This window comes from Bufo gargarizans, chromosome 6 (assembly GCF_014858855.1).
Source record: "Bufo gargarizans isolate SCDJY-AF-19 chromosome 6, ASM1485885v1, whole genome shotgun sequence".
NCBI lineage: Eukaryota > Metazoa > Chordata > Amphibia > Anura > Bufonidae > Bufo > Bufo gargarizans.
Window position 1 is genome coordinate 220484531 of NC_058085.1, and position 26404 is coordinate 220510934.

Below are 26404 nucleotides of genomic sequence, written 5' to 3' on the forward strand. Positions count from 1 at the left end.
GGTTGTGGCCTCACTGACCTGTGGTGAGGGCCTGCCTGCGTTGATGCTGACCGCGTCTGAGCGGGTGGCGCCGCGGCCTGTATTAGCGGGTCGGCGGTAGTCTTCTCCCTGCCAGAGTGTGAGTAGGCTGGATGCGGCAGCGACATCGATGGTGCGGCCTGGTACTGCAGGCCTGCCGTCAAGGGGAGGAGAGACATTGACACCGGTGGTGCGGCCTGGTACTGCAGGCCTGCAGTTAAGGGGAGGAGAGACATTGACACCGGTGTGCGGCCTGGTACTGCAGGCAGGAGAACAAGGGGAAGAGCGCTGGCTGTGGGAACCAGTTTAGCTCCGCCCACAGTGCAGCAGGTTGAATCGGATACATCTGGACAGCGCAGTGCGGCTCTTGGCTGGCAGGCCTGGTAGCCCGTTCACAGGGATTTCGTGGAGGACGCCAGGGATGTTCGGGAACAGCGGCCACAAGGTGGCACTTGGACATCGAAGCCTGCGGTCCGTGAGAAGATTTGGAAGGACGAGTACGTAGAAATATTTTCTTTACTCCCATTAGAAAAGTTTCATTTGGATAGGGTGAAGCCTGAGGAGAGAAAAAGAGAGGAGGAGGAGAAGTGGCAGTTTAGACTTATACCATGCACTTTTTCGAATTGGCTGCAGCTTTCGCTATTTTAGCAAGCGTTGTTGGCGAAAAGACGCCGGAACACTGTTCGGCGCTCTTTTGTTACATGGATGCTGTGGGGGAGGCGTACCGGACGTATGGGGGAATAGCTTGGCTCCGTTACGATGAACAGTTTGGCCAGAGGAAGGCGGTCCGGCCGGGCATTAGGTGGGACCACAAAGACATTAGCCTGGGGATGCAGCTGATGGCGTCTCCAAAAGGGGGTAACCAGCCCTTTCGGGGTGCAGCCGGCGGTTCCTCGGCGGCGGATTCCAATAGTGGGGGGAAAAAGGGATGCTGTTGGGAATTCAACGAAGGGTATTGTAGGTATTTGGCTGATTGCCGGTTCAAGCATGAATGTTCAGGTTGCGGAGGTGCCCACAGCTTGTCGCGGTGTTTTAGGCGTGGGAAAGGAAAGTGATATGAGACTATGCAGAAGAGGGGTGACTCCGGTGAGGGTGGACGAGATGGAGACGTTTCTAAGGATTTATCCAAATAGGGAGGCGGCAGAGTTGTCGTTAGCTGGTTTTAGGGATGGTTTTAGGATCCTGTGTGTTTCGGAGGGTGTAGGAGATGCGGCTCGCAACGTGTCTTCCACGTTGCAGCGTCCGGAGGTGGTTGGGGACAAGATTGCAAAGGAAGTGGCTGCTAGGAGGATTGTTGGTCCGTTTGCGGAGTGTCCTTAGCAGGGTTTGTGGGTGTAACGGACCGATTCAGCAGACAAGGGGTTAAAATCCGTTTAGGCGATATGCCCCTTTCTGAGAGACAGGCACAGCTACTGCAGAACACCAAACTCCCGAACTGGATACAAAATAGCACTCCAAACTGGAACCTTGTGAATAGCTGCCAGCAGACTAACAAGAAAAGCATACAGTCAGCTTACACTCCTGGCAATCAGTCTCAAACAGCATACAGGGAATCCCCCCAATGACGAGACAAGGCTCCGTGTTCAGGGTCAAGCAGTGGTCTGACGTGCTGGCACACCCAGCCTGGTTTTTATTACAGTTCTTGCAAATACAGGACAGATACAACACATCCCCACAATGCATCATGGTTTCCTCCTCTCTGCCCCGGAGACAACCGAGGGCAATGCAATTATCTCTCAGGACAAAGGGAAGTCACCAATACACATGTGGAGACAACAGGACAGACATCACCATTTAAACACACAATGGGACAATAGAAACACACCCACACAAAATCCTCCCCTCTGCCGGTGATGATTATTGAACACACTGGCGAATATAATTATCAAAGGCAGAGAAATACAGTTTTATAAAACATATCACAGGAACCCGGGTGAACCACACATCCGTTCAGTAGTTTGGAAGATACAGTTACACTGAAAATATACAAGTTATACAGAAAATAGTCATTAATAAATGTGTCCCCTGTTTGGTAGTTTCAAACTACTGAATGATGTCTCTGTGCACCAAATACAGGCAAGATAGCACCGTGTTGAAAAGTCAGAACAGTGTCTGTGAGTTAAAATGGCCGCTATCTATTGTTCTCACCATGTGCTTCATCCAAGCAAGTAAGGCAAATGATGCAATCCAGGGACAGAGGGCTCCGTCCCAAGTGCCTTAAGACCCAATAACTTAAGGGACCATAATCCCAGGGCAGGAGGCTGGCAAACAACTCCCTCCAAAACACCGTGGCGAGGTCTTCCCCCCCCCAGGGAAGACTAACCAGATACCTGACCTCACGCCGGTCGGTACCTGAGTTAGTCTGGCAGCCCACCCATAACCCAATACTGGACCTGTCGAATCTTGGGGCCTGGCTCTGTTCTGTATGTCCCCAGCTGTTGAGTGTGCATCTGCTACTCCTTGCTTTGTGGTTCTCCAGCTTGGAGCTGTAGGTACTTGGTGGGTAGAGGCCGACTGTGCTCTGCCCAGATGCCAGCTCTTCCGCTGGGGATGCCTGTGGGAAGTCAGTCTCTGGACAAGAGGATAGGGGAGGGCAGAGGCCGACTGTGCTCTGCCCTGATGCCAGCTCTTCTGCTGGGGTGAGGGGGGTACAAGCCAGTCCTGTAACAAGGGGGTCGGTGGAGCAGAGGCTAGTGGCTCTCTGCCCTGATGCCAGCTCTTCCGCTAGGAAGGGATCAGTGGGTATTGCAGGCTCATCTCCTTCCCCCGGAACTCGGTTGGGAAGTAGCTGGGAAGGGGAGGGCTCGCTTACCTCCTCCTCCTGGTATCCCTGCGGAGATGGCTGGAGATCTGGTTGTTTGAGGGGGAAACCGACTGTCTCCTCTTCGGCTAAACAGCCCTGTTGCTGGGGGACAGGACCGACTGTCCCTACCCCCTGTGCTGTGAGTGCAGAGACCACGGTCCCATCTGCACAGTTGTGGGGCTTACTGTCTCCCCCTGGTGCGTTAAGCTGCCGCTGGGGAAAGGAGACTAGGCTCTCAGTTCCCAACAAATCCTTCTGTTGCTGTGGGATGGAGACTAGACTCCCAATTCCCAACAACTCAATCTGCTCCTGGGGAAAGGAGACTGGGCTCTCTATTCCCTGCTGGAAACTCTGCCGCTGGGGGACAGGACTGACTGTCTCTGCCCCCTGTAACTCCGCCTGCCGCTGGGGAATGGAGACTAGGCTCCCTCTGTCCCGCAACTTTAACTTCCGATGGAGGTCCACCCAACGTGGCAGCTGACCGTCACCTTCTGCCCGGTATAGTAGGGTCTTGAACACTAGACTCCTCACGAACTTCACGTATTTCTCAGCTGGATTGGGTCCGAAGAAGTTCAGCCGCAACCACATCATACAGTCAAATTCCTCAACAGAGTATCTGTACTCCACTGCTGGTTCCATCCTGGTGCTTTTAGGGTCACTGTACTGAGACATGCGTTGCCCTTAAGTTGTAAAATCCAAAAAAATGGTGTCTCCTGTAGCTGTCCTTCTGGCTGTAGGAACGATCCCGCTGCTTGCCACCAATTGTAACGGACCGATTCAGCAGACAAGGGGTTAAAATCCGTTTAGGCGATATGCCCCTTTCTGAGAGACAGGCACAGCTACTGCAGAACACCAAACTCCCGAACTGGATACAAAATAGCACTCCAAACTGCAACCTCGCGAATAGCTGCCAGCAGACGAACAGGAAAAGCATACAGTCAACTTACACTCCTGGCAATCAGTCTCCAACAGCATACAGGGAATCCCCCCAATGACTAGACAAGGCTCCGTGTTCAGGGTCAAGCAGTGGTCTGACGTGCTGGCACACCCAGCCTGGTTTTTATTACAGTTCTTGCAAATACAGGACAGATACCACACATCCCCACAATGCATCATGGTTTCCTCCTCTCTGTCCCGGAGACAACCGAGGGCAATCCAATTATCTCTCAGGACAAAGGGAAGTCGCCAATACACATGTGGAGACAACAGGACAGACATCACCATTTAAACACACAATGGGACAATAGAAACACACCCACACAAAATCCTCCCCTCTGCCGGTGATGATTATTGAACACACTGGCGAATATAATTATCAAAGGCAGAGAAATACAGTTTTATAAAACATATCACAGGAACCCCAAAAACATGCAATAACCCCATAACCAATATATCCTCGGAACCGGGGGATCTGGGTGAACCACATATCCAAAATTCTTCCACATCCGTTCAGTAGTTTGGAAGATACAGTTACACTGAAAATATACAAGTTATACAGAAAATAGTCACTAATAAATGTGTCCCCTGTTTGGTAGTTTCAAACTACTGAATGATGTCTCTGTGCACCAAATACAGGCAAGATAGCACCGTGTTGAAAAGTCAGAACAGTGTCTGTGAGTTAAAATGGCCGCTATCTATTGTTCTCACCATGTGCTTTATCCAAGCAAGTAAGGCAAATGATACAATCCAGGGACAGAGGGCTCCGTCCCAAGTGCCTTAAGACCCAATAACTTAAGGGACCATAATCCCTGGGCAGGAGGCTGGCAAACAACCCCCTCCAAAACACTGTGGCGAGGTTGGTTTCGCCACAGTGGGTGACACCATTGGGGTTGGTCCCAAAAAAGGAGCCGAACAAATACCGGCTTATTCATAATCTGTCATTTCCTGCAGGGGGTTCAGTAAACTATGGTATTGACGACGAGTTGTGTTCTATGTCGTACACGTCGTTTGATGAGGCGGTGCGGTGGATGCGCCATTTCGGGCAGGGGTCTCTGTTGGCAAAGACTGATATTGAAGCAGCGTTTTGTTTACTGCCCATTCATCCGGATAGTTTTTATTTGTTGGGATTTAAATGGGCCGGGCAGTTTTATGTGGATTGTTGTTTGCCGATGGGCTGTGCCATTTAGTGTTCTTTGTTTGAAAAGTTTAGTTCGTTTTTGGAATGGGTGGTGAAGCGAGAGGGGGGTTGGAACTCAGTGTTGCACTATCTTGATGATTTTTTGTTTTTGAGGCCTGCGGGGTCGAGGGTCTGTTCGGTTTTACTGCACACTATGGAGCGGGTGGCGGCCAGGTTTGGGGTGCCGTTGGCACCGGAAAAAACTGAGGGGCCGGCTACCTCTGTTAAGTTTTTGGGAATAGTAATTGATAGCGTGGCAATGGAATGTAGGTTACCCGAGGAGAAGGTGGTGGATTTGCGCAGCAAGATGGCATTCTTGAGTAAAGCAAAGAAGGTGCAGTTATGTAGGGTGCAGTCTGTGTTAGGCAAACAGCATTTTGCTTGCAGGATATTGCCTATGGGCCGGGTGTTTTGTAGGTGCTCGGCCATGGCTACAGCGGGTGTGAAGGTGCCTTTTCATTTCTTGCGGCTGTCTGCTGAGGTGCGGGCGGATTTAGTAGTTTGGACCGTTTTCTGTGTGAATTTAATGATAGTTTAGTGTGGATGGAGAAACTGATTTGCAGTGTAGACCTTGAGCTGTTTACGGACGCGTCAGGTTCTTGTGGTTATGGGGCGTTTTGTCAAGGGCAATGGAGTGCGGGTCCATGGGCGGAGGAATGGGCAGTGGCCGGCTTTCTGGGTAACTTAGTGTTGTTAGAATTGTTCCCGATTGTGTTGGCAACTGAGTTGTAGGGCGATTTGTTAAGGAATAAACAGCTGCGTTTTTGTTGTGACAATTTGGAGGTGGTACAAGCGGTTAATAGTCAGTCCGCCAATTCGCCCCCGGTTGTTGCGCTTGCTTTGGCACTTGGTTCTAAAGGGTTTAAAGTTGAATGCGTGCTTTGTAGCGGTGCATGTTCCTGGTGTTAATAATTCAATTGCGGATTCCCTTTCTCGTTTTCAGTGGGATCGCTTTCACAGATTGGTGCCGAGCTCGAATGCGACGGGTCTGCCTTGTCCTCAGTGGCTCTGGAGCGTGGCTTTGGGGTCTCATCAGATCTGATCAGGCGGTCCGTAAGTAGGAGTACGTGGTCTGCTTATTCGTCTGTGTGGTCCCAATGGGAACAGTTAATGGATCAGGTCGGGGGTGGCGTGGTAGTAGAGGACTAGCATTTGTTACTGGTTTATTTTGTGGGGATGTCTTACAGTTCGGGTGTTTTTTTTCTCTGTTGCTTCTAAAAGGGTTGCGGCGGTGGCGTTCTGGTTGCGCCTGCGTGGTTTGGCTGATATGTCCAGAAGTTTTTTGGTTCGCCAGGCATTGAAGGGTTATAGACGCAGTGGAGTGAGGACAGACACTCGTCGTCCAGTTTCTTTTCTTTTCCGGTGTTTCAGGTTTTGTGGGATGAGGTTGGTGTGGCGTGTAAGTCGGGGTATGAGATTTGTTTTGTTTCGGGCTGCGGTTTTCTTTGGCCTTTTTTGGTACATTTAGGGTTTCCGAGTTGGTAGCCAGCAGTCTGGTGCGAGGTGGGGATTTGTTGCATGAGGACATATGTTTGAGTGAGAAAAGTGTGCGATGTGTGTTGCGTCGGTCAAAAACTGACCAGGAGGGCAGGGGAGTGGCCATTATGTTGCGCCCTTTGTGTGGGTCAGTGCTCTGCCCTGTACGTTGTGTGGAAGAGTTTTTGTCTTTGCGTCTGAATGTTGGGGGGATCTTTGTTGGTGCACCAGGATGGAACAGCCTTGTCTCGTTTCCAGTTTGTTGCGGTGTTCAGGAAGTGCCTAGATGCGGGAGGTTTGCATCTCTAGGCGCGGCGACCGAAGCGGCTAGATGGGGTTTAGGGGATGAGGCTATTAAGCGGATTGGCCATTGGGAATCGGCATGTTTTCGGAAGTATTTTCGGCCTCATATGTTATAAGGATTGGTTTTATTGTACTGTGTTTTGAGTCATTATGTCATTTGTATTAGTTGCCTGTTAAGGCATAGTTTTATTTTTTGTTTATTTACAGGGTCCTCATTGTGCTTGGCATGGATTCTGGGACATTCCTATGTTCACTGGGGTGCGTTGCGAGCCAACGTGCGTCAAATGGAAGGCAATTGGGGTTCCAGTCTGAGGAGTTTTAAGTGAGGTGGATAGGTTTGCGAGGTCTCTTGTGGGGTAGGGTGTTACCAGAGTTCCATGCATCCGCGTCTTTAGATAGGGCTCCCGACATTTTGGTCTTACATGTGGGGGGTAATGATTTGGGTGTTCGGCGGTCCAGAGATGTGATTCGGGATATCAAGCTGGACTTGTTGCGGTTGTTAGGCGATTTTCTGGATTTGTTGGTTGTCTGGGCTGACGTGGAGGCTCGGAGGTCATGGCGAATCGCGAGGTCAGTGGATCTTATTAACAGGGCGCGGGCGAAGCTGAATAAGGAAGTCGGGCGTTTTGTTCGTCGGCAGGGTGGCTTTGTGGTGCAGCATAAGGAATTGGAGGCTGCCTCGCCTCAATTCTTGAGGACCGATGGTGTGCACTTGAATGACGTCAGCACGGATATGTGGGCCTTGGGGATCCAAGAGGGCTTGGAAACAGCCTTGAAGGTGTGGCAGGACTTCCATAGGTGAGGAGTCAGCAATGTTTGTTTGTGGCAGGTTAATGGAGGGTCCTGGAAGGCAATTCAATGTTTTAAACAGGTGCCCGACACGTTGGAGCGTGCATCTCGGGAGGTCGGTAAGCCGACGGATGGGGCTCCTGTTGGGGGATAAAAGGCCTACAGGGGTTTATTGAGAGAGAATTTTGGAAGGTTTGGTGCCCTTGGGTCGGTGACTGCGGCCGAGGGTAAGGTAAAAAGTCAAGTGGAGATGGGGTGTGATGAACGCAGCTTGCTTGGGTTGCCTTCTAGGATCCATTACACAGTGTTGGAATGTTATTGCACTTTAATTTTGTGTTATGTGTTCACTGTTATGTTTATCAGTATTAAAAGTTGGAGGAGAATGTGGTGGTTTTTAATAAACGGGCTGTTGCGGCCATTTATACCAAGTAGTCGGTTTCTGAGTATTAATTCCGGGGGGGGGGGGGGGGGGAATAGAACGAACGTATTGGTGGGTAGTTAGCTGAGGTAATCTTACATCCCAATAAGTCATGGTTTTTGAGAGCTTTGTCGCATATGAAGACACCCTGAGATACTCCTACAGGGCTCCAGATGGCGACCAAAATGGTCGCCAATGTGACTTAGAATTTACAAATGGCGACAAGACTTTTTTGTCTTGTCGCCATTTGCGACTAGACTCTCCGCGGCAGCTCTGCAGTTGAACAGCGACGGGCACAGGAGCTGAAAGTTCTCTGCCCCGCCGCCGATGTTCTCCGCAGTCTGAGTCAGCTCCGTCACAGCACACAATAGCAGAGACGTTGGCAGCAGGGGGGGGGGAGGGACTGGGGAGGAGTGTAATCTGCCAGCCCCTCCCCGCCCACCAACCAATCAGAGCTGAGGCAAGGCAAGCACTAGCAGCTCTGAGTCTGTCACACACTGTACAGGGAGTCTAAGAAAGAATCGAATGAGTCACAGGTGAAAAGAATCTAAAGATCCGACTTGGTATAAGAAACATTGGTGGCACAGTGTGCCCCCCCAACACCCCAGTATAAGAAACATTGATGGCACAGTGTGCCCCCCCCCAGTATAAGAAACATTGGTGGCACAGTGTGCCCCCCCCAACACCCCAGTATAAGAAAACATTGGTGGCACAGTGCGCCCCGCCAACACCCCAGTATAAGAAACATTGGTGGCTCAGTGGGAAGTGCCAATGAGGGTTAAAAAAAAATTAACTCACCTCCTCCAGTTGATCGCGTAGCTGCCGGTCTCCTGTTCTTTCTTCAGGACCTGTGGTGACATGGTGATGAATCGTGATGTATCATGTGATGAGCACAGTGATGTCACCACAGGTCCTTTGACAGATCCTGAAGAAAGAAAAGATCAATTGGAGGAAGTGAGTTAATTTTATTTTTTATTTTTTTAACCCTCATTGGCACTGCCCACTGTGCCACCAATGTTCATTATATTGAGGGGGGGCGCACTGCGCCACCAATGTTTATTATATTGAGGGGGGGCACACTGCGCTACCAATGTTTATTATACTGGGGGGGTGCACACTGCGCCACCAATGTTTATTATATTGAGGGGGGGCACACTGCTCCCCCCAATGTTTATTATACTGGGGTGTTGGGGGGTGTGCGCACTGCGTCACCAATGTTTAATATATTGAGGGGGGCGCACTGCGCCACCAATGTTTATTATATTGAGGGGGGGCACACTGCACCACCAATGTTTATTATATTGAGGGGGGGCACACTGCGCCCCCCAATGTTTATTATACTGGGGTGTTGGGGGGGTGCGCACTGCGCCACCAATGTTTATTATATTGAGGGGGGCACACTGCGCCACCAATGTTTATTATAATGGGGTGTTGGGGGCGCACTGCGCCACCAATGTTTATCATACTGGGGTGTCGGGGGGGGGGGGGCGGCGCACTGCGCCGCCAATGTTTATTATATTGACCTTCTACTATGCATTCTGTATTAAAGAATGCTATTATTTTCCCTTATAACCATGTTATAAGGGAAAATAATACAGTGAAAAGACTTTCATCCTAGCAACCATGAGTGAAAATCGCACCACATCCGCACTTGCTTGTGGATCCTTGCGATTTTCACGCAGCCCTATTAGCTTCTATGGGGCCTGCGTTGCGTGAAAAACGCACAACATAGAGCATGCTGCAATTTTCACGCAGCGCACAAGTGATGTGTGAAAATCACCGCTCATGTGCACAGCCCCATAGAAGTGAATGGGTCCGGATTTAGTGCGGGTGCATTCCGGTATTTTGAATGCCAGATCCGGCACTAATACATTCCTATGGGAAAAAATGCTGGATTCGGCATTCAGGCAAATCTTCAGTTTTTTTTCGCTGGAGATAAAACCGTAGCATGCTGCGGTTTTATCTTTTGCCTGATCAGTCATCCTGATGCATCCTAAACGGATTACTCTCCATTCAGAATGCATGGGGATATGCCTGATCAGTTCTTTTCTGGTATAGAGCCCCTGTGTGACAGAACTCTATGCCGGAAAAGAAAACCGCTAGTGTGAAAGTACCCAAAAATATTAAGTTTAAATCCCCCCTTTCCCAATTTTACATATCAAATATATAAACAATAAATAAATAAACATATTACATAGCGCTGTCCAAACTATTAAATTATAAAAAAATATCTCCTATGCGGTGAGCACTCGCCATTTTTTGTCACCCCAAAAAATAGGATAGGACTGTTCTATTATGGGCCGAATGTTTCATAAAATGCGAAATGCACGCGGCTTTTTTTTTTTTTTTTGCTCTGTATTGAGTATCGCAATACTTTTTTATGGTGACGAAAGCTAATCAAAATTTTGGTATCAAAACAACCCTATGCCGATCTTATCGGCGTAGCGTTGTCACGATACCAAAATTTTGATTGTTTCGATTTGGCGACTAAAAATTTGATTTGGCTCCTAAATTTTTCAGTTCCAATGGCTACTATTTTTTTTGTCTGGAGCACTGTCCTAAAGTGGAAACCCCCAAAGAGTGGACCCCCAAATTATTCAGGAAATCCACTAGGCGGACATAAAAACGCCTTTTATTTTATCTTGATATTCTAAATATAATTTATGCAATTAATAATAAAAAATAGGGCGATCAATTATGCAAAAATAAAAAAATGTGTTTATAGAATGCATATAAATCCAATATAAAACAGACCTAAGATCAATGGATAGACAAATTGATGCAGTACCAACAAACCACCACTAGATAGTGGTGTAACCCACTATTGCTTTCTCACCAGCATAAAATTATCCAAAGACTAATGAAATATGATATATATTTCATTAGTCTTCGGATAATTTTTTGCTGGTGAGAAAGCAATAGTGGGTTACAGCACCATCTAGTGGTGGTTTGTTGGTACTGGACAATTTAATATAAAATGGATAAACACTGATTATTACTGGAAGCATAACTGATCCACTGTCTCCTTATGACCAATCAAAAATATATATATGATATCAATATAATATTATATCCCACTCTGCAATCGGACTATGGAAATATCATTTCCCAAAGGTTTTTCCTCTACTCAGATAATGTCCAATCTCCCATTAGCAATATGAATCTTTGCTAGGAGGACTACTAGCAATAGGGAAGTGTTTAACACTATATGTTCCCTCAGTATGGGGACTCTTGACTATATGCCGAGAGTAATATCTTATTAATACCACAATCGGTAAATACAAATATACGTTACCGGGTCAAGGAGGAACAGGGTTTCGGGTGTTATCATTTCTCAAAACTCTTCCAGTAGACAAAAATTGATCCAAGTTCCTTTTTTGTTGTTGAAGTAAGTTAGTTGCAGTTGTTTCAGTTGAAGAGTGTAGATCCTGTCTAACCTTTTACATGCATACTTTATACCCCATGTTATCTAAGAACTCATCCCCTTCTAGATTAGGGATCTCCAATCAGACAAGTTGTGTGTATTCTTATGCAGATAATAATGATGTCATTTTAACCCCCGAAATACTGGTGAAAATGACATACTAGTATAACAATTTCAAACATTAATTCGAAATACCTAATAATATGTTCACATGACCTTTTTAACCTCTCCAATATACACCAATATTAAGGATTTCTTCCTGACATTTTACTTATCCATAATCTAGACATGTTGGAGTCACTATCCTCTACTGTCCTTTAGGGACAATAGGCCTTTTACTTGGCATCCACATGGCTGGCTAATAACACGCAGCTCTCCTCATGAAATCCAATTAGTAGGAAGATAACTTCAATACTATCTAAACCTTAAAAAGTCTATATTCAGTCAGGGAAATATACATGGCATAAAATATATATTCTAAATGATATATGTATATATCGACACACTGTTACACATAGATGACATATTATATAAATTATTGGTTAAGATATGTTGAAAATCTAAATATACCACATAGAAATATATAGAATATAATCATGCATTCCTGGATTGGACAATGCACACCAAACGTTTCCCCTAAGGCAATTACTTCCTTAATGAATTTGTAAGGAAGTAAAATAATGCATTGCTATTCAAATGGTTGTCTCTCACAGATACATGTCTGTATGACCCATTATAGTATTAAAAGATACACTACACCTGAGATGAGTCCTGTATGTGAAATGAGTCAGGGATAGGACTCATCTCAGGTTAATTTGCATATGTATCAAATAGTTTTTTTTTTTTTTTTTTTTTTACACAATAAAAGCACACAGAGCTATGGGGACTGGGTATTGACGGATGTGCTAGCGGCCATCTAGCAGCCCATGTCCTCAGCTCTATACACGGTGACAGGTTCCCTTTAAAGGCAATGAGCATTGATATTTAGACTATAATATCTTCAGATAAAACTGTACACTTATGAAAATGCATGACATGTCCCACACTATCTTCCCATTAACTCCTTTGCCGGCTGGGGGCGTGGGGGGGGGGGTTCTTTGTGGGGGTTCAATCCGGTAGTCTTTTCCTTCATAAACCCTGAACCTGTGGGTGTACACAGAGGTACTCTCGCACAGCTTGTACATTTTAATGCCATACCTTGCCGGGCAGGCACTGGCAGAATTTTACCCTCCCTTTAAAATGTTTTAAGGACTCATCTATACAGAAGTCTTTTTCTGGGGTGTACACTTCGGCAAACTTTCGACTATAGTGGTTGAGGATAGGCCTAATTTTGAATAGACGGTCACATTTTGGGTCATTTTGGGGTAGGCATTGTGTGTTATCATTGTAATGTAGGAATTTAAGAATTGCTTTGAATCTTGGGGACATACTGTAAACTGGAGTCTGGTATAAAATATCTGTACTCCAGTACGGTCTTATTTCTTGGGGAGGGGGGGTTTACACTAGGCCATATGCATATGCAGCAGGAGTCCCCCAAATGTCATAATCTCTGCTGCACTTACTGGGGTCAAGCAAAGGTGGATGTGGGTTTCTGGACAATAAATCAACATCAAATTTCTCTGAAACCTGTACAGTCACACTTGAATTTGGAGCTCATAATCCTCAGGGATTGGGTTCCATATGGGGAAGAGTAGAGGAATGTGGCATCCCCTTCTCCCTCACTGGCTGCATCAGTTTCAGAGGCAAGAATTTTGGTATGCCTCATTTGAACAGACTCTTTGGGATGGATGAGCCATTCTTATTTTTATTGGGGTGTGTAAAGTGTGTGTGTGGTCCAACACGTGTGTAGTGTGTAATTTTATTTACCCAGGGGTGTGTATGTAGTGATTCTACATGTGAAGGGGCTTGGTATAGATTAAAAATAGAATATAGGAGACAAATTTAAGATAAACATTTACTAACAAAATGGAGAAGAAAAGATTTGCTTTTCTATGAAAAAAGGAAAAACTGCACAAAAAAGCGTTTGCTGGACGCACACATGCAGATGTTGCTTGCATGCAAAAACCAGAGCGAACTACCTGAAATTGATTATATGTCTCTATGTAAGGGCTTATGCACACGGCCATTGATCGGCTGTTCGGTGCATTGGGGACCACAATTTTTGTTCCCCAATGCACAGGAAACATCTGTGTGGATTCCGCAGACAAATCTAAATCTATTCAACTTAAATGGGTCCATGGTCCATCCGCAGCCAAAAAAAGTAGTGTGCATGAGCCCTAAAACTAATTATTATTATTATTATTATTATTATTATATATTTTTTTAATACCGATTGGGAAAAAAAGCTTGTATAGATTACTGAGGACTGATACACTCGGCACGTGCAGATGCTGTGTGTGTCCAAAAACGAAACCAACTGTACCTGAAATTGACATACAGTGCCTTGCAAAAGTATTCACCCCCTTGACTTTTTTCATATTTTGGTACATTACAACCTTCAGTTCAAGGTTTTGTTAATCTACATTTTGTGATGAATCAGAACACAATAGTCTGTTGGTGAAGAGAAATGAGAAAAATATATAAATAAAACTATTGTTTAGAAATAACAAGTCGAGGGGGCGTGGTTTGCCTTCCGAGAGAGATGGCCGCCTGCACTGTGATCTCCCGAGCCCTACCTATCGACTGCACAGCTACAGCGAGTTGGCACCTGACTTAGACCGCTGATTTTTGCCGCACTAGCCTTCCTCCTGGCTCCCATGATGACAAGAGGCAAGAAATCGGTAAAGAGGCAAGGGAAGCTTGACTTCTTTGTAGAGAGACTGAAAGACCAAGATGGCGCGGGCTCGGCGGATCCGGCTTCACCAGCTATCACCCCTCCCCAACAAAGGAGTCCGTTCGCCTCGCAGCCCTCCCCGACACGCGTATCTCCTCCAATCAAGTCTCCCCTGACCCACCCGGAGACCGGTTCGTCTGCCAGACACGACTCCTTCAACTCCCGGGACAGAGACGGTTCCCCCTGCCAGAGCCCCGCTCCATTCACAGTGAGCTTGCGGCCCTGCTGTCGCCCCTGCAAGCCTCCATAGTAGAGGCAGACAAGCGTCTCATGCATGTGGAGACAAAAATGGGGGACTTCGCAGCATCGCACAACCATCTAGTAGATGCTCATGAAGAACTGACCTTGTTGAGCGACTTAAAAACAAGGTGGTGGACCTAGATGACAGGTCCCGCCGCAATAATATCAAACTCAGTCATTCCAGAAGATATCCCGCCGAAGGAGACCTATGTTCTAGAAATAACAATTCACCCCCTTTGTTAGGAAGCCCATAAAAAGCTCTGGTTCAACCAATTACCTTCAGAAGTCACATAATTAGTGAAATGTTGTCCACCTGTGTGCAATCTAAGTGTCACATGCTCATTACATATACACACCTTTTTTGAAAGGCCCCAAAGGCTGCAACACCTAAGCAAGAGGCATCACTAACAAACACTGTAATGAAGACCAAGGAACTCTCCGAACAAGTAAGGGACAATGTTGTTGAGAAGTACAAGTCAGGGTTCGTTTATAAATAAATATCCAAATCTTTGATGATCCCCAGGAGCACCATCAAATCTATCATAAGCAAATGGAAAGAACATGGCACAACAGCAAACCTGCCAAAAGACTGCCGCCCACCAAAACTCATGGGCCGGGCAAGGAGGGCATTAATCAGAGAGGCAGTACAAAGGTAACCCTGGAGTTGCTGCAGAGTTCCTCAGCAGAGACTGGAGTATCTACATAGGACGGCAATAAGCCGTACGCTCCATAGCATTGGTCTTTATGGCAGAGTGGCCAGAAGAAAGCCATTACTTTCAGCAAAAAACAAAAAGGCACATTGTGTGTTTGCGAAAAAGCATGTGGGAGATTCCCAAAATGTATGGAGGAAGGTGCTCTGGTCTGGTGAGACTAAAATTGAACTTTTCGGCCATCAAAGAAAACGCTATGTCTGGAGCAAACCCAACACATCACCTAATGAACACCATCCCCACAGTAAGACATGGGGGTGGCAGCATCATGCTGTGGGGATGTTTTTCAACAGCCGGGACTGGGAAACTGGTCAGAGTTGAGTGAAAGATGGATAGTGCTAAATGCAGGTATTTTCTTGAGCAAAACCTGTACCACTCTGTGTGAGATTTGAGGCTAGGACGGAGGTTCACCTTCAATCAGGACAATGACCCCAAACAAACTGCTAAAGCAACACTTGAGTGGTTTAAGGGGAAACATGTAAATTTGTTGGAATGGCCTAGTCAAATCCCAGATCTCAATCCAATAGAAAATCTGTCGTCAGACTTAGATTGCTGTTCACAAGCGCAAACCATCCAACTTGAAGGAGCTGGAGCATTTTTGCAAGGAGGAATGGGCATAAATCCTAGTGGTAAGATGTGGCAAGCTCATAGAGACTTATCCAAAGAGACTTGGAGCTGTGATTGCTGCAAAAGGGGACTCTACAAAGTATTGACCTTAGGGGGGGGGTGAATAGTTATGCACGTTGACTTTTCCTGTTTGCTTCACAATAAATAAAAACATCTTCAATGTTGAGCATGTTCTGTAAATTAAATGATGTAAATCCTTAAACAATCCATGTAAATTTCAGGTTGTGAGGCTCCAAAATATGAAAAAAATGTCGGGGGGGGGGGGGGTGAATTCTTTTGCAAGGCCCTGTGTGTGTGTGTGTGTGTGTGTGTGTGTATATGTATATATATTGTGATACCAATGCTGGATTGGTAGTGGAAGGGAGGTATATTTCCCCTAGATTCCTCTCCTATGTAAGTAGCAGGTGAAAGAATCTCACCTGTGAGGTAATTAATGAAGCAGCACTGAGGGTGGGGATATAACAGAGCAGGAGGTCAGTCAGTCTCTCTCTGCCTGGGGACACAGAAAGCATGTCTGTGTGAGTGAGCAAACTGTGAGTACTAGGTTGCTGATGCCTTGTTTTGTGAGCTGGCTGGGAGAAGCCCACCAGCGGATAGATAGGAACCTCTAATGTTTAGTAAGTGCCGGACAGGCAAGACTTTTCTTTTGTTTTATTTTATTTGTGCAACCTGCTCAATAAACCTGGCTCCAGGCCAGCTTAAAACTTCTACCTTGGTGGCTGGTTGGAATTGTGTGAAACAGACAAGTGTCCTTTGACCCCAGCAAAGGCGATCCCGAGCTTATCCCCCACAATATATATATATATATATATCATATTATAAAAATGAGTCTGTCTGTTCATTATGCGCGACCAAACGACTGTACCGATCTTCACCTAATTTGGCACACAGGTATATCAGGTGTCCGGGAAGGTTTTGGACCGGGTCTTAGCTCTCTAGGACGTACCGTTCCTGAGATGTTACCAAAAAATGACCCACATTTGCAAATACAAGCCTGCAAGTCTTTCTCTTCAAATCCCAACTGCCATAAACACAATTTTACTCCAGGTTTCCATAACAACCCAGCCATTTTTCTTTACTGCTTAAAGGGGCGGGCACTGTGGAGGTCACTGTTATTAAATGGGCGGGCACTGTGGAGGTCACTGTTATTAAAGGGGTGGGTTCTATGAAGGTTCCTGTTAAATGGGAGGTCACTGTTAAAGGGCTGTCACTGTGAAAGTCACTGTTAAAGGGGCAGCCAGTGTGAGAGTCACTGTTAATGAGGCAGTCACTGTTAAAGCCACTGTTAAAGGGGCGGTCATTGTGAAAGCCACTGTTAAAGGGGCGGTCACTGTGAAAGCCACTGTTAAAGGGGCGGTCACTGTGAAAGCCACTGTTAAAGGGGCGGTCACTGTGAAAGCCACTGTTAAAGGGGCGGTCACTGTGAAAGCCACTGTTAAAGGGGCGGTCACTGTGAAAGCCACTGTTAAAGGGGGCGTTCACTGTGAAAGTCACAGTTAAAGGGGGAGGTCATTGTGAAAGTCACTGTGGAGGTCACTGTTATGGGAGAAACTGTTGATAACTTTTTACGACACATGTAAACATAAAATGAAATAGATGAAATACACCTGTGTGAAGCCATGTCCTACTGCTAGTGTGTATGTATGTGTGTGTGTGTGTGTGTGTGTGTGTGTGTTTGTGTGTATATAATATATATATATATCTCTAATCATATAAAAAAAACTATCCATCTCACTGATTCAATAAATCACTCAAAATGAGCAGAGATTGGAAAAAAAAAAACGGTACAAAAAACTTAACACAGGTGCTGATAATTAATGTACACGCACTGATCAGTGCTTGGCTAGTGTTCACAGCTCACACACAGAAAAAGTGGTGCAGAGCTGTAAAAAAAAAAAAAAAAAAAGCATAGATTGAAAATAAAAATAAACCTGCCTAAAAGAATGAGTGCAGGTGCTGATCAGCGATATACTTGCTGATCAGTGAGGTCACAGAAAAGGTGGTGCAGAGCTGGAAAAAGGACAGTCAGTAATTGTTTGTTGTCCCCCAAAAGCGGACTGAGAGAGTATAGAGATATGGACTAAGGGGGTGGATTAGGGCTCTGCTGCAGATGAGAAAAAAAAGTGTTCACTGTAGCAGTTCTAGAAAATCATCTTTCTTCTTTTTACACAAGAGCAATGAAGATAGCTGTGGTGGTGCACCATAAGTCCCAGCAAGCCAACGTACAGCACAAAGAGGCACAGAACCTCTTTGCATGCAGTCACCAGCTAGAATGGCTGCATGCAGAGGTATTCTTCCTGTTCCCTCTGACGCACTGCCATACGGCGGCTGTCAGGTAGTCATTTCCCATGCCATACATGTATGCCAGATGTTGGGAAGGGGTTAAATAATAATTTTTTTCCCCTGTATTAGTACAAATGAAAAAATGAATATGTCAGCGGCTCTGAACCTCTTGTGTCAGCTAATGGTTCGGTGCACAACCCTTACGACCTACCCCTGGTCGAACTGAAACAAAGTTATGAATAAGTAAAATGGTAGTGGGCACTCAACTAGCCGATGCCAAATGGACATCAATGGTAGCAGATGGTACAAAATATAAAATTTATTAAGAAGATAAAATAATATGGTGGTGTGACCCACTATTATATTATTATAAAGTGGGTCACACCACCATATTATTTTATCTTATTAATAAATTTTATATTTTGTACCATTTATATTTTGTACCATCTGCTACCATTGTCCATTTGGCATCGGCTAGTTGAGTGCCCCCTCTACCATTTTACTTATTCATTACTTTTTCCTGTATTATATAGATATGATACTGTATTATAAATAGGCTTGAGTGAATCGACCTTTGGATCATATATCCGAAGTCGATTTATTCAAAAACTTCATCTTTAATGCTGTTTCCGTACAGCATTAAAATGTATCTGCTCCATGAAGCTAAACTTCATCTAGCCCGAAGTTGTGCGAGACTTTGGTGAATTACTACTGTCGTCTTATCTGCGTATTTAAAAACATTTTAAAGTGGTAATCTGAAGTGGGCTTTCTAGTACCAAAGACCACTTCGGATTCCTATTTAAAATTGTTTTTAAATACACAGATATGATTACAGTAGTAATTAACCTAAGTCTCGGGCTACTTCGGGTAAGGCCTCATGCACACGACAGTATTTTTTCACGGTCCGCAAAAAACGGGGTCCGTAGGTCCGTGATCCGTGAAAAAAAAGTCGTTTTGGTGTCCGCCTGGCCGTGCAGAGCCAAACGGATCCATCCTGAATTACAATGCAAGTCAATGGGGACGGATCCGTTTGATGTTGACACAATATGGTGCCATTTCAAACGGATCCGTCCCCATTGACTTTCAATGTAAAGTCTGGAGTCCCTTTTATACCATCGGATCGGAGTTTTCTCCAATCCGATGGTATATTTTAACTTGAAGCGTCCCCATCACCATGGGAACGCCTCTATGTTAGAATATACTGTCGATTATGAGTTAGATCTTGAAAACTCATTTCCGACAATATATTCTAACACAGAGGCGTTCCCATGGTGATGGGGGCGCTTCTAGTTAGAATATACTACAAACTGTGTACAAGACTGCCCCCTGCTGCCTGGCAGCACCCGATCTCTTACAGGGGGCCGTGATCAGCACAATTAACCCCTCAGGTGCCGCACCTGAAGGGGTTAATTTTACTATCATAACCCCCTGTAAGAGAACAGGGCTGCCAGGCAGCAGGGGGCAGACCCCCCCCCCCCCCCCCCCCCGCTTCCCCAGTTTGAATATCATTGGTGGCTAGTGCGCCCCCCTCATTCCCTCTATTGTAATAATTCGTTGGTGGCCAGTGTGCGGCCTCCCATCTCTCAAACCCCCCCCCCCCCGATCATTGGTGGCAGCGGAGTCCCAGTTTAATCGCTGGGGCTCCGATCGGTAACCATGGCAACCAGGAAGCTGCTGCAGCCCTGGTTGCCATGGTTACTTAGCAATAGTACAATAGTAGAAGATTCATACTTACCTGCTGGCTGCTGCGATGTCTGTGTTCTGTGTCCGGCCGGGAGCTCCTCCTACTTGTAAGTGACAGCAATGCGCCGCACAGACCTGTCACTTACCAGTAGGAGGAGCTCCCGGCCGGACACGAACATCGCAGCAGCCAGCAGGTAATGAATCTTCTACTATTGTACTATTGCTAAGTAACCATGGCAACCAGGACTGCAGTAGCGTCCTGGTTGCCATGGTTACCGATCGGAGCCCCAGCGATTAAACTGGGACTCCGATCGGAACTCCGCTGTCACCAATGATCGGGGGGGGGAAGATGGGAGGCCGCACACTGGCCACCAATGTTGTTAATGCTATAGAGGGAGGGGGGGCCGATGGGGGTGCACACTGTGCCACCAACTAATTATTACAATAGAGGGGGGGTGCACACTGTGCCACCAACGAATTATTACAATAGAGGGAGGAAGGGGGGGGCGCACACTGTGCCACCAACGAATTATTACAATAAAGAAAGGGGGGGTGGGGGGGCGCGCACTGTGCCACCAACGAATTATTACAATAGAGAAAGGAAGGGGGGTGGGGGGGCGCACACTGTGCCACCAACGAATTATTACAATAGAGGGAGGGGGGGGCCGCACTGGCCACCAATGATATTCAAACTGGGGAGAGGGGGGTCTGCCCCCTGCTGCCTGGCAGCCCTGATCTCTTACAGGGGGATATGATAGTACAATTAACCCCTTCAGGTGCCGCACGGCAGTCTTGTACACAGTTTGTAGTGTATTCTAACTAGAAGCGTCCCCATCACCATGGGAACGCCTCTGTGTTAGAATATACTGTCGGATATGAGTTTTCACGAAGTGAAAGCTTAGATCTGAAAAAGCTTTTATGCAGACGGATCTTCGGATCCGTCTGTATGAAAGTAACCTACGGCCACCGGACACGGATGCCAATCTTGTGTGCATCCGTGTTCTTTCACGGACCCATTGACTTGAATGGGTCCGTGAACCGTTGTCCGTCAAAAAAATAGGACAGGTCATATTTTTTTGACGGACAGGATACGCGGATCACGGTCTCGGCTGCAAAACAGTGCATTTTCCGATTTTTCCACGGACCCATTGAAAGTCAATGGGTCCGCGAAAAAAAAAAACGGAAAACGGCACAACGGCCACGGATGCACACAACGGTCGTGTGCATGAGGCCTTAGACAAAGTTTGCCTACAAGGAGCCAATACATTTTAATGCTGTACAGAAACAGCATTAAAAACAAATTTTCTGAGCAAATCGACTTTGGATCTTTGATCTGAAAGTCGATTTGCGCAAGCCTAATTATAAACACTATTAATACTGACATGTCAACATGTGAGCAACGACTCATGCTATTAAAATATCTCATTATTTACCTCAGATGGTTAACGCTTTAAAAAAAAAAAAGCCAGAACTGGCTTTTTTTTGCTTTTTGTCATCTTGCCTCCCCGAAAAAGTAAGTAATTAATTTAAACCAATATGCCCCTTAAACATTATTATTATTATTATTTTTTTTTTTTTAAGTTATCCCCTATCCTACTGCTGGGACCTCCACCGATCATGAAAAGGGCACCCTGCAGCCCCTGAAATGAACAGAGGGGCATGCAGCCACTTCATTCATTTCTACAAGAATTTCAGAGATATCAGTGCTGTAATGAAGTGGCCACGCGTATGAGTGACCAGCCACTCTGGAAATTTGAGGGGTGTACAGGGGGGCCCTGTTCTTGTGATTGGTGAAGGTCCCAACGGTAGGACACCCACAGATCTAATGGTTAAACTAACCGGAAAGCTCCTTTAAGACCCAAACTAGGCTGCATCCTTAAAGGAGTTTTCCTCAGGATAGGTCACCAGTATGTGATACGTGGTGATCTGACACCTGGGTCCCCCACCAGTAAGATGTTTGGTAAGGCACTGGTGCTCGCAGTAACTTTGCTGCCCTCTTACAGCTTAGCTGGAGTGCGATGGCTAACCTCCAGCACTCCAGCTGTGGTAAAACTGAAACTCCCAAGATGCAAACCCTGCTTGGCTCTTATCAAAACTCCACAAAAAAGAATGGAGCATGCTGGAAATCATAGTTTCACCACAGCTGCAGTGCCGGAGGTTAGCAATTACTGGCCTAGGCCATATGATGTCACATGGCCTAGGCGCAGCTCAGCCCAATTGAAGTGAATGGGACTGAGCTGTGATACAAAGCCTAGCCGTTGTACAATGTACAGCGCAATGCTTAGTGAGCTGAGAGTAGGCCACAGCGCTACTGCGAGTGCCGATGCCTTCTCAAATAGATGATCAGTGGGGGTCCTCATGGTCAGATCGCCACCAATACTAATGACCTATCCAGAGGATAAGTATAAAAGTCTCGGAAAATCCCTTTTACGGGTTAACCCTTTCGCTACCAGCTAGAACGATGAGTAGACATGCTGCATGTGGGCGCCACGGCCAGCAGGGTTCTGCTGTTTCAGCAGAAACACACGGATAAACATTAAAGCCTTTTAAATGCCATGATCAAGTCTTATCACGGCAACTAAAACCTCAAAAATCCAGAAGTGCGCGCTCCCGGGCTTCTTACCAGCATCCTCTGCGCCCAATGAGGGTGCTGGTAATTGAATTCAGTACGCTGAGTGTCTCTGATGAGACTCAGGGTATTCGAGCTGTAATTCTGATTTTGGCCAGCAGGTGGCAGAAGAACATAAGAAATGAGCACTTCTGCTCTCATCATGGATCTGTAAGAAACATGTTGGTACAGAAGAAAATTAAAAATTGAGTTTTGTAGCTCACACAATCTACAAAACCATAAAAAAAAAAGTATTACCTCCCTTTCCATAAACTAAAAAAATAAATTTATAACATGATCAAATTTAACAATACAACAAATGGCTTAAAGGGATTCTGTCACCTCCCCTAACCCAAAATTTGATTTTAAAGCAGTCATGCAGCACAGCTTACCTTGAATAGGCTGTGCTCTTCTATCTTGTAATCCATCCAGTAGTTTATGAGAAAATCGACTTTTATGGTTATGCAAATTAGCCCTGAAGGTGCCCAGAGGGGCGTTTTGTTCCCCTTAGTGAGCCCAGTAACGCCCCTCTTACAGTGCCCAGTCCGCCTTCCTTCCGACTGCCTAACCTCCCACAGCCTCTCATCCCTCTCCTCCCCCTCCCTCACGGCCGTACGAACTCTCGCACAGGCGCAGTACCCACTGCGATCTGCAGGAGTTTCATCGTCGTCACTGGGCATGCGCTGAGCCCAGTGACGTCCGATGCTCGCTCTTCCCTCAGTCAGCAGGGAAGATCGAGCATCGGACGTCGCTGGGCTTGGCGCATGCCCAGTGACGAGGATGAAGCTCCTGCCCTCAGTCTCCTGCAGATCGCACTGGCGCAGCCCTCAGTGGGTACTGCACCTGCGCGATAGTTCGTTCGGCCGTGAGGAAGGAAGAGGAGATGCATGAGAGGCTGTGGGCGGTTAGGCAGTCGGAAGGAAGGCGGGCTGGGCACTGTAAGAGGGGCGTTACTGGGCTCACTAAGGGGAACAAAACGCCTCTCTGGGCACCTTCAGGGCTAATTTGCATAACCATAAAAGTCGATTTTCTCATAAACTACTGGACGGATTACAAGATAGAAGAGCACAGACGATTCAAGGTAAGCTGTGCTGCATGACTGCTTTCAAATACGATTTTGGGTTAGGGGAGGTGACAGAATCCCTTTAATGGAAAAAGGGTCAAAATTTCACACACACTCCGAAATGGTATTAATAAAAACTTCAGATTGTCCCGCAAAAAAAAAGAGCCTCCACTCAGCTCAGTAGATATAACTATAAAAAATGTATGGGGGTCAGAATATGGTTATAAGTTTTAATTTATTTTTACACTATTTAGACATAAAAACCTATACATATGTGGCATCGTTGTAATCATACTGACCCAGAGAATGAAGGGCAGTTTTTCCACAAAAGGAACGCCGTAGGAAAAAAAAATTAAAACGGTGGAGGAATAGATTTTTTTTTTCTTGCTTCCTACTACATTGTATGGCATTAGAAAGTGCAACTTGTCCCACAAAAAATATGGATACGTAAACGGAAAAATAGGTGTTATGGCTCAAGGAAGATGGCGAAGAAAAATGAAAACACAGAATCTAAAAAAAACTCATTGTGTAGTAGTAAAACTATATAAATTTAGTATAATTGCAATTGTACTTGCCTGCAGGAAAAAGTTAGTCATATCCATTCTTTTTTATTTTCTTTTTTCCTTTTATTTTTTTATTTTTTTACAGACTGCAGTATACTGAAAAAATATGCCAGAATTTGTTTTGTTCATCCTGCCTCCCAAAAACTAAAATAAAAAGTGATCAAAAAGCCCTACGTACACCAAAATGGGACATGCTAAAAAATAAAAAATGTATTTATTATACAAAAGTAGTAAACTTTCCCCAAAAAATAAAAAATCAGTATCTTCATAATTGTACTGACACAAAAACGTTAACATATCATACTGTACGGTGAATGGCATAATTGTGCTATTTATTTATTTATTTAATTTTAATTCCCTGCCAGAGTTCATAATTTTTTCCAAAATGGTGCAGATAAAAATGACAGCTAATTCACCGAAAAACAGGTGTGTATTGATGAGAAAAAAAAAAAAAAGTGCAGAGAAAGTTATGGCACTCGGGAGGTACGAATGGAAACACAAAATAACTTCATCATAGTGGCCACAACTAGCTGCGGCGGTATATTGTTCCCAATAATGGATGTTAATGGGGTTGTGTTGGTTCAGAGCTGAACCCGGACATACCCCCATTTTTACTCAGGCAGCCCCCCTGACTTGAGCATCGGAGCAGTTCATGCTCCAATGCTCTCCTTTGCCTTGCGCTAACTCACGCAGGGCAAAGGCATTTTCTGGAGTTTGTGACAAAACTGGCTCTCCATAGGGCTGCCTGTAAAACGGCTAGGGCAGTGCTAAAGTCTGCCCATCAAAGATGGTGACACCAACGAACACACCTGGGCGGAAGCTTCTGCCCGGCAGTGTGCTATTGTAAATAAGAGCCCTTGCCCTGCGTGATCCTGCTCAGGGCAAGTAAGAGCATCGGAGCATGAAATGCTCCGATGCGAACATCAGGGGGGCTGCCTGGGTGAAATTATGGGTATTTCCGGGTTCAGCTCTTAACCTGGACAACCCCTTTTAAGCTTGGTGGTCAGATCCTTGTACCACAGAATTTTCTAATATATTTTGTTTCATTCATTCAGACCCATATTCACACAATGGGGATCATGGCAGTCATCACCTAAACCGTTCAAAAAATCTCTCTGAACTGGAACCGCTCAAAGTAAGTTTAGCTTTCTATGGCAATTGAAATCCCATTCATCAGTCATGATTTAGTTGTGCTTTTTTTTTTAGTGGACTACTGTATGATCTAGCAAATCTTACCTTACTGCCTGTAAAGCAAAGCAGCATTCTACAGCTCGGGGGGAAAAATTGAGACCACTCCAAGTTTTAATTATACCAGCATCTCCATACGTATAGCAACCAATTCCATTCCAATGTTCATTGCATTCCATCACAGACACACCTCATTCTATTTATTCTACTGAGGTGCCACTAGTAACGCAAGACTTGTTTAGTTTCGTGCCTGGCCCGTTACAGTTAGTTTCTGCACATACATTAATGTTTCAAAATCCACATCCTAAGTGTGGTTCGTTAATGAACCACAAACCCAAGTTCGTGCTTTTATTAAAAAAATGCTCTAAAATACAATATCTTATCTGGAATTTGGGAAAAATTTCAGTTTTAGAATAAAACAGACTGCTCATTTAAGGCTCCTTTCACACCTGCGTTCAGGTGTCCGCTCGTGAGCTCCGTTTGAAGGGGCTCACGAGCGGACCTGAATGCAGCCGTCTGGCCCTAATGCATTCTCAGTGGAGGCGGATCCACTGAGAATGCATCCGCCTGCCAGCGCTCAGCCTCCGCTCCGCTCAGTGAGCGGACACCTAAACGCTGCAAGCAGCGTTCGGGTGTCCGCCTAGCCGTGCAGAGGCGTGCGGATCTGTTCCGACTTACAATGTAAGTCAATGGGGACGGATCCGCTTGAAGATGACACCATATGGCTCAATCTTCAAGCGGATCCGTCCCCCATTGACTTTCAATGTAAAGTCTGAACGGATCCGCTCAGGCTACTTTTACACTTAGAATTTTTTTCTAAGTTTAATGCAGACGGATCCGTTCTGAACGGAGCCACCGTCTGCATTAATATGAGCGGATCCATTCAGAACGGATCCGATCGAACGCAGGTGTGAAAGTAGCCTTAGTCAAACACCTACCCATAAATTGTAAAAGTACAGAAACTGATAATTTTGCAGTGGTCTCTTAATATTTTCCAGAGCTGTATGTAGATTTTTCTTATTATTCCCCTTAGTGACCACTAATACACCTTTTTACTGACATAAACAAAGGGGGTTTTAGCTAAACAGATGGCTTTAACCAATCATTACATGTACCCAAAATTGTGCAATAAATACTATAACTTGTGCTGCAAAAAATAAGACCTCATACAAGTACCGTATTTTCCGGCGACGACCCCCAACTTTTCCATCTAAAATAAAGGTTTTGGGCTATACTTGCCGTATAAGACTACCCCTGAA

The 26404-nt window shown here is 45.7% G+C and overlaps 1 protein-coding gene across 5 annotated transcripts in view; it reads left to right on the forward strand.

Annotated features, from left to right (window-relative positions):
* Positions 1-26404, forward strand: part of LOC122940687 (catenin delta-1-like) — a 575811-nt gene that overhangs the window by 456141 nt on the left and 93266 nt on the right. For all 5 annotated transcript variants that reach the window (XM_044297389.1, XM_044297388.1, XM_044297390.1 and 2 more), the window contains one exon: positions 25013-25092. In XM_044297389.1, coding sequence (XP_044153324.1) covers positions 25013-25092 — 80 coding nt within the window. The remainder of the gene's footprint in view (positions 1-25012; positions 25093-26404) is intronic.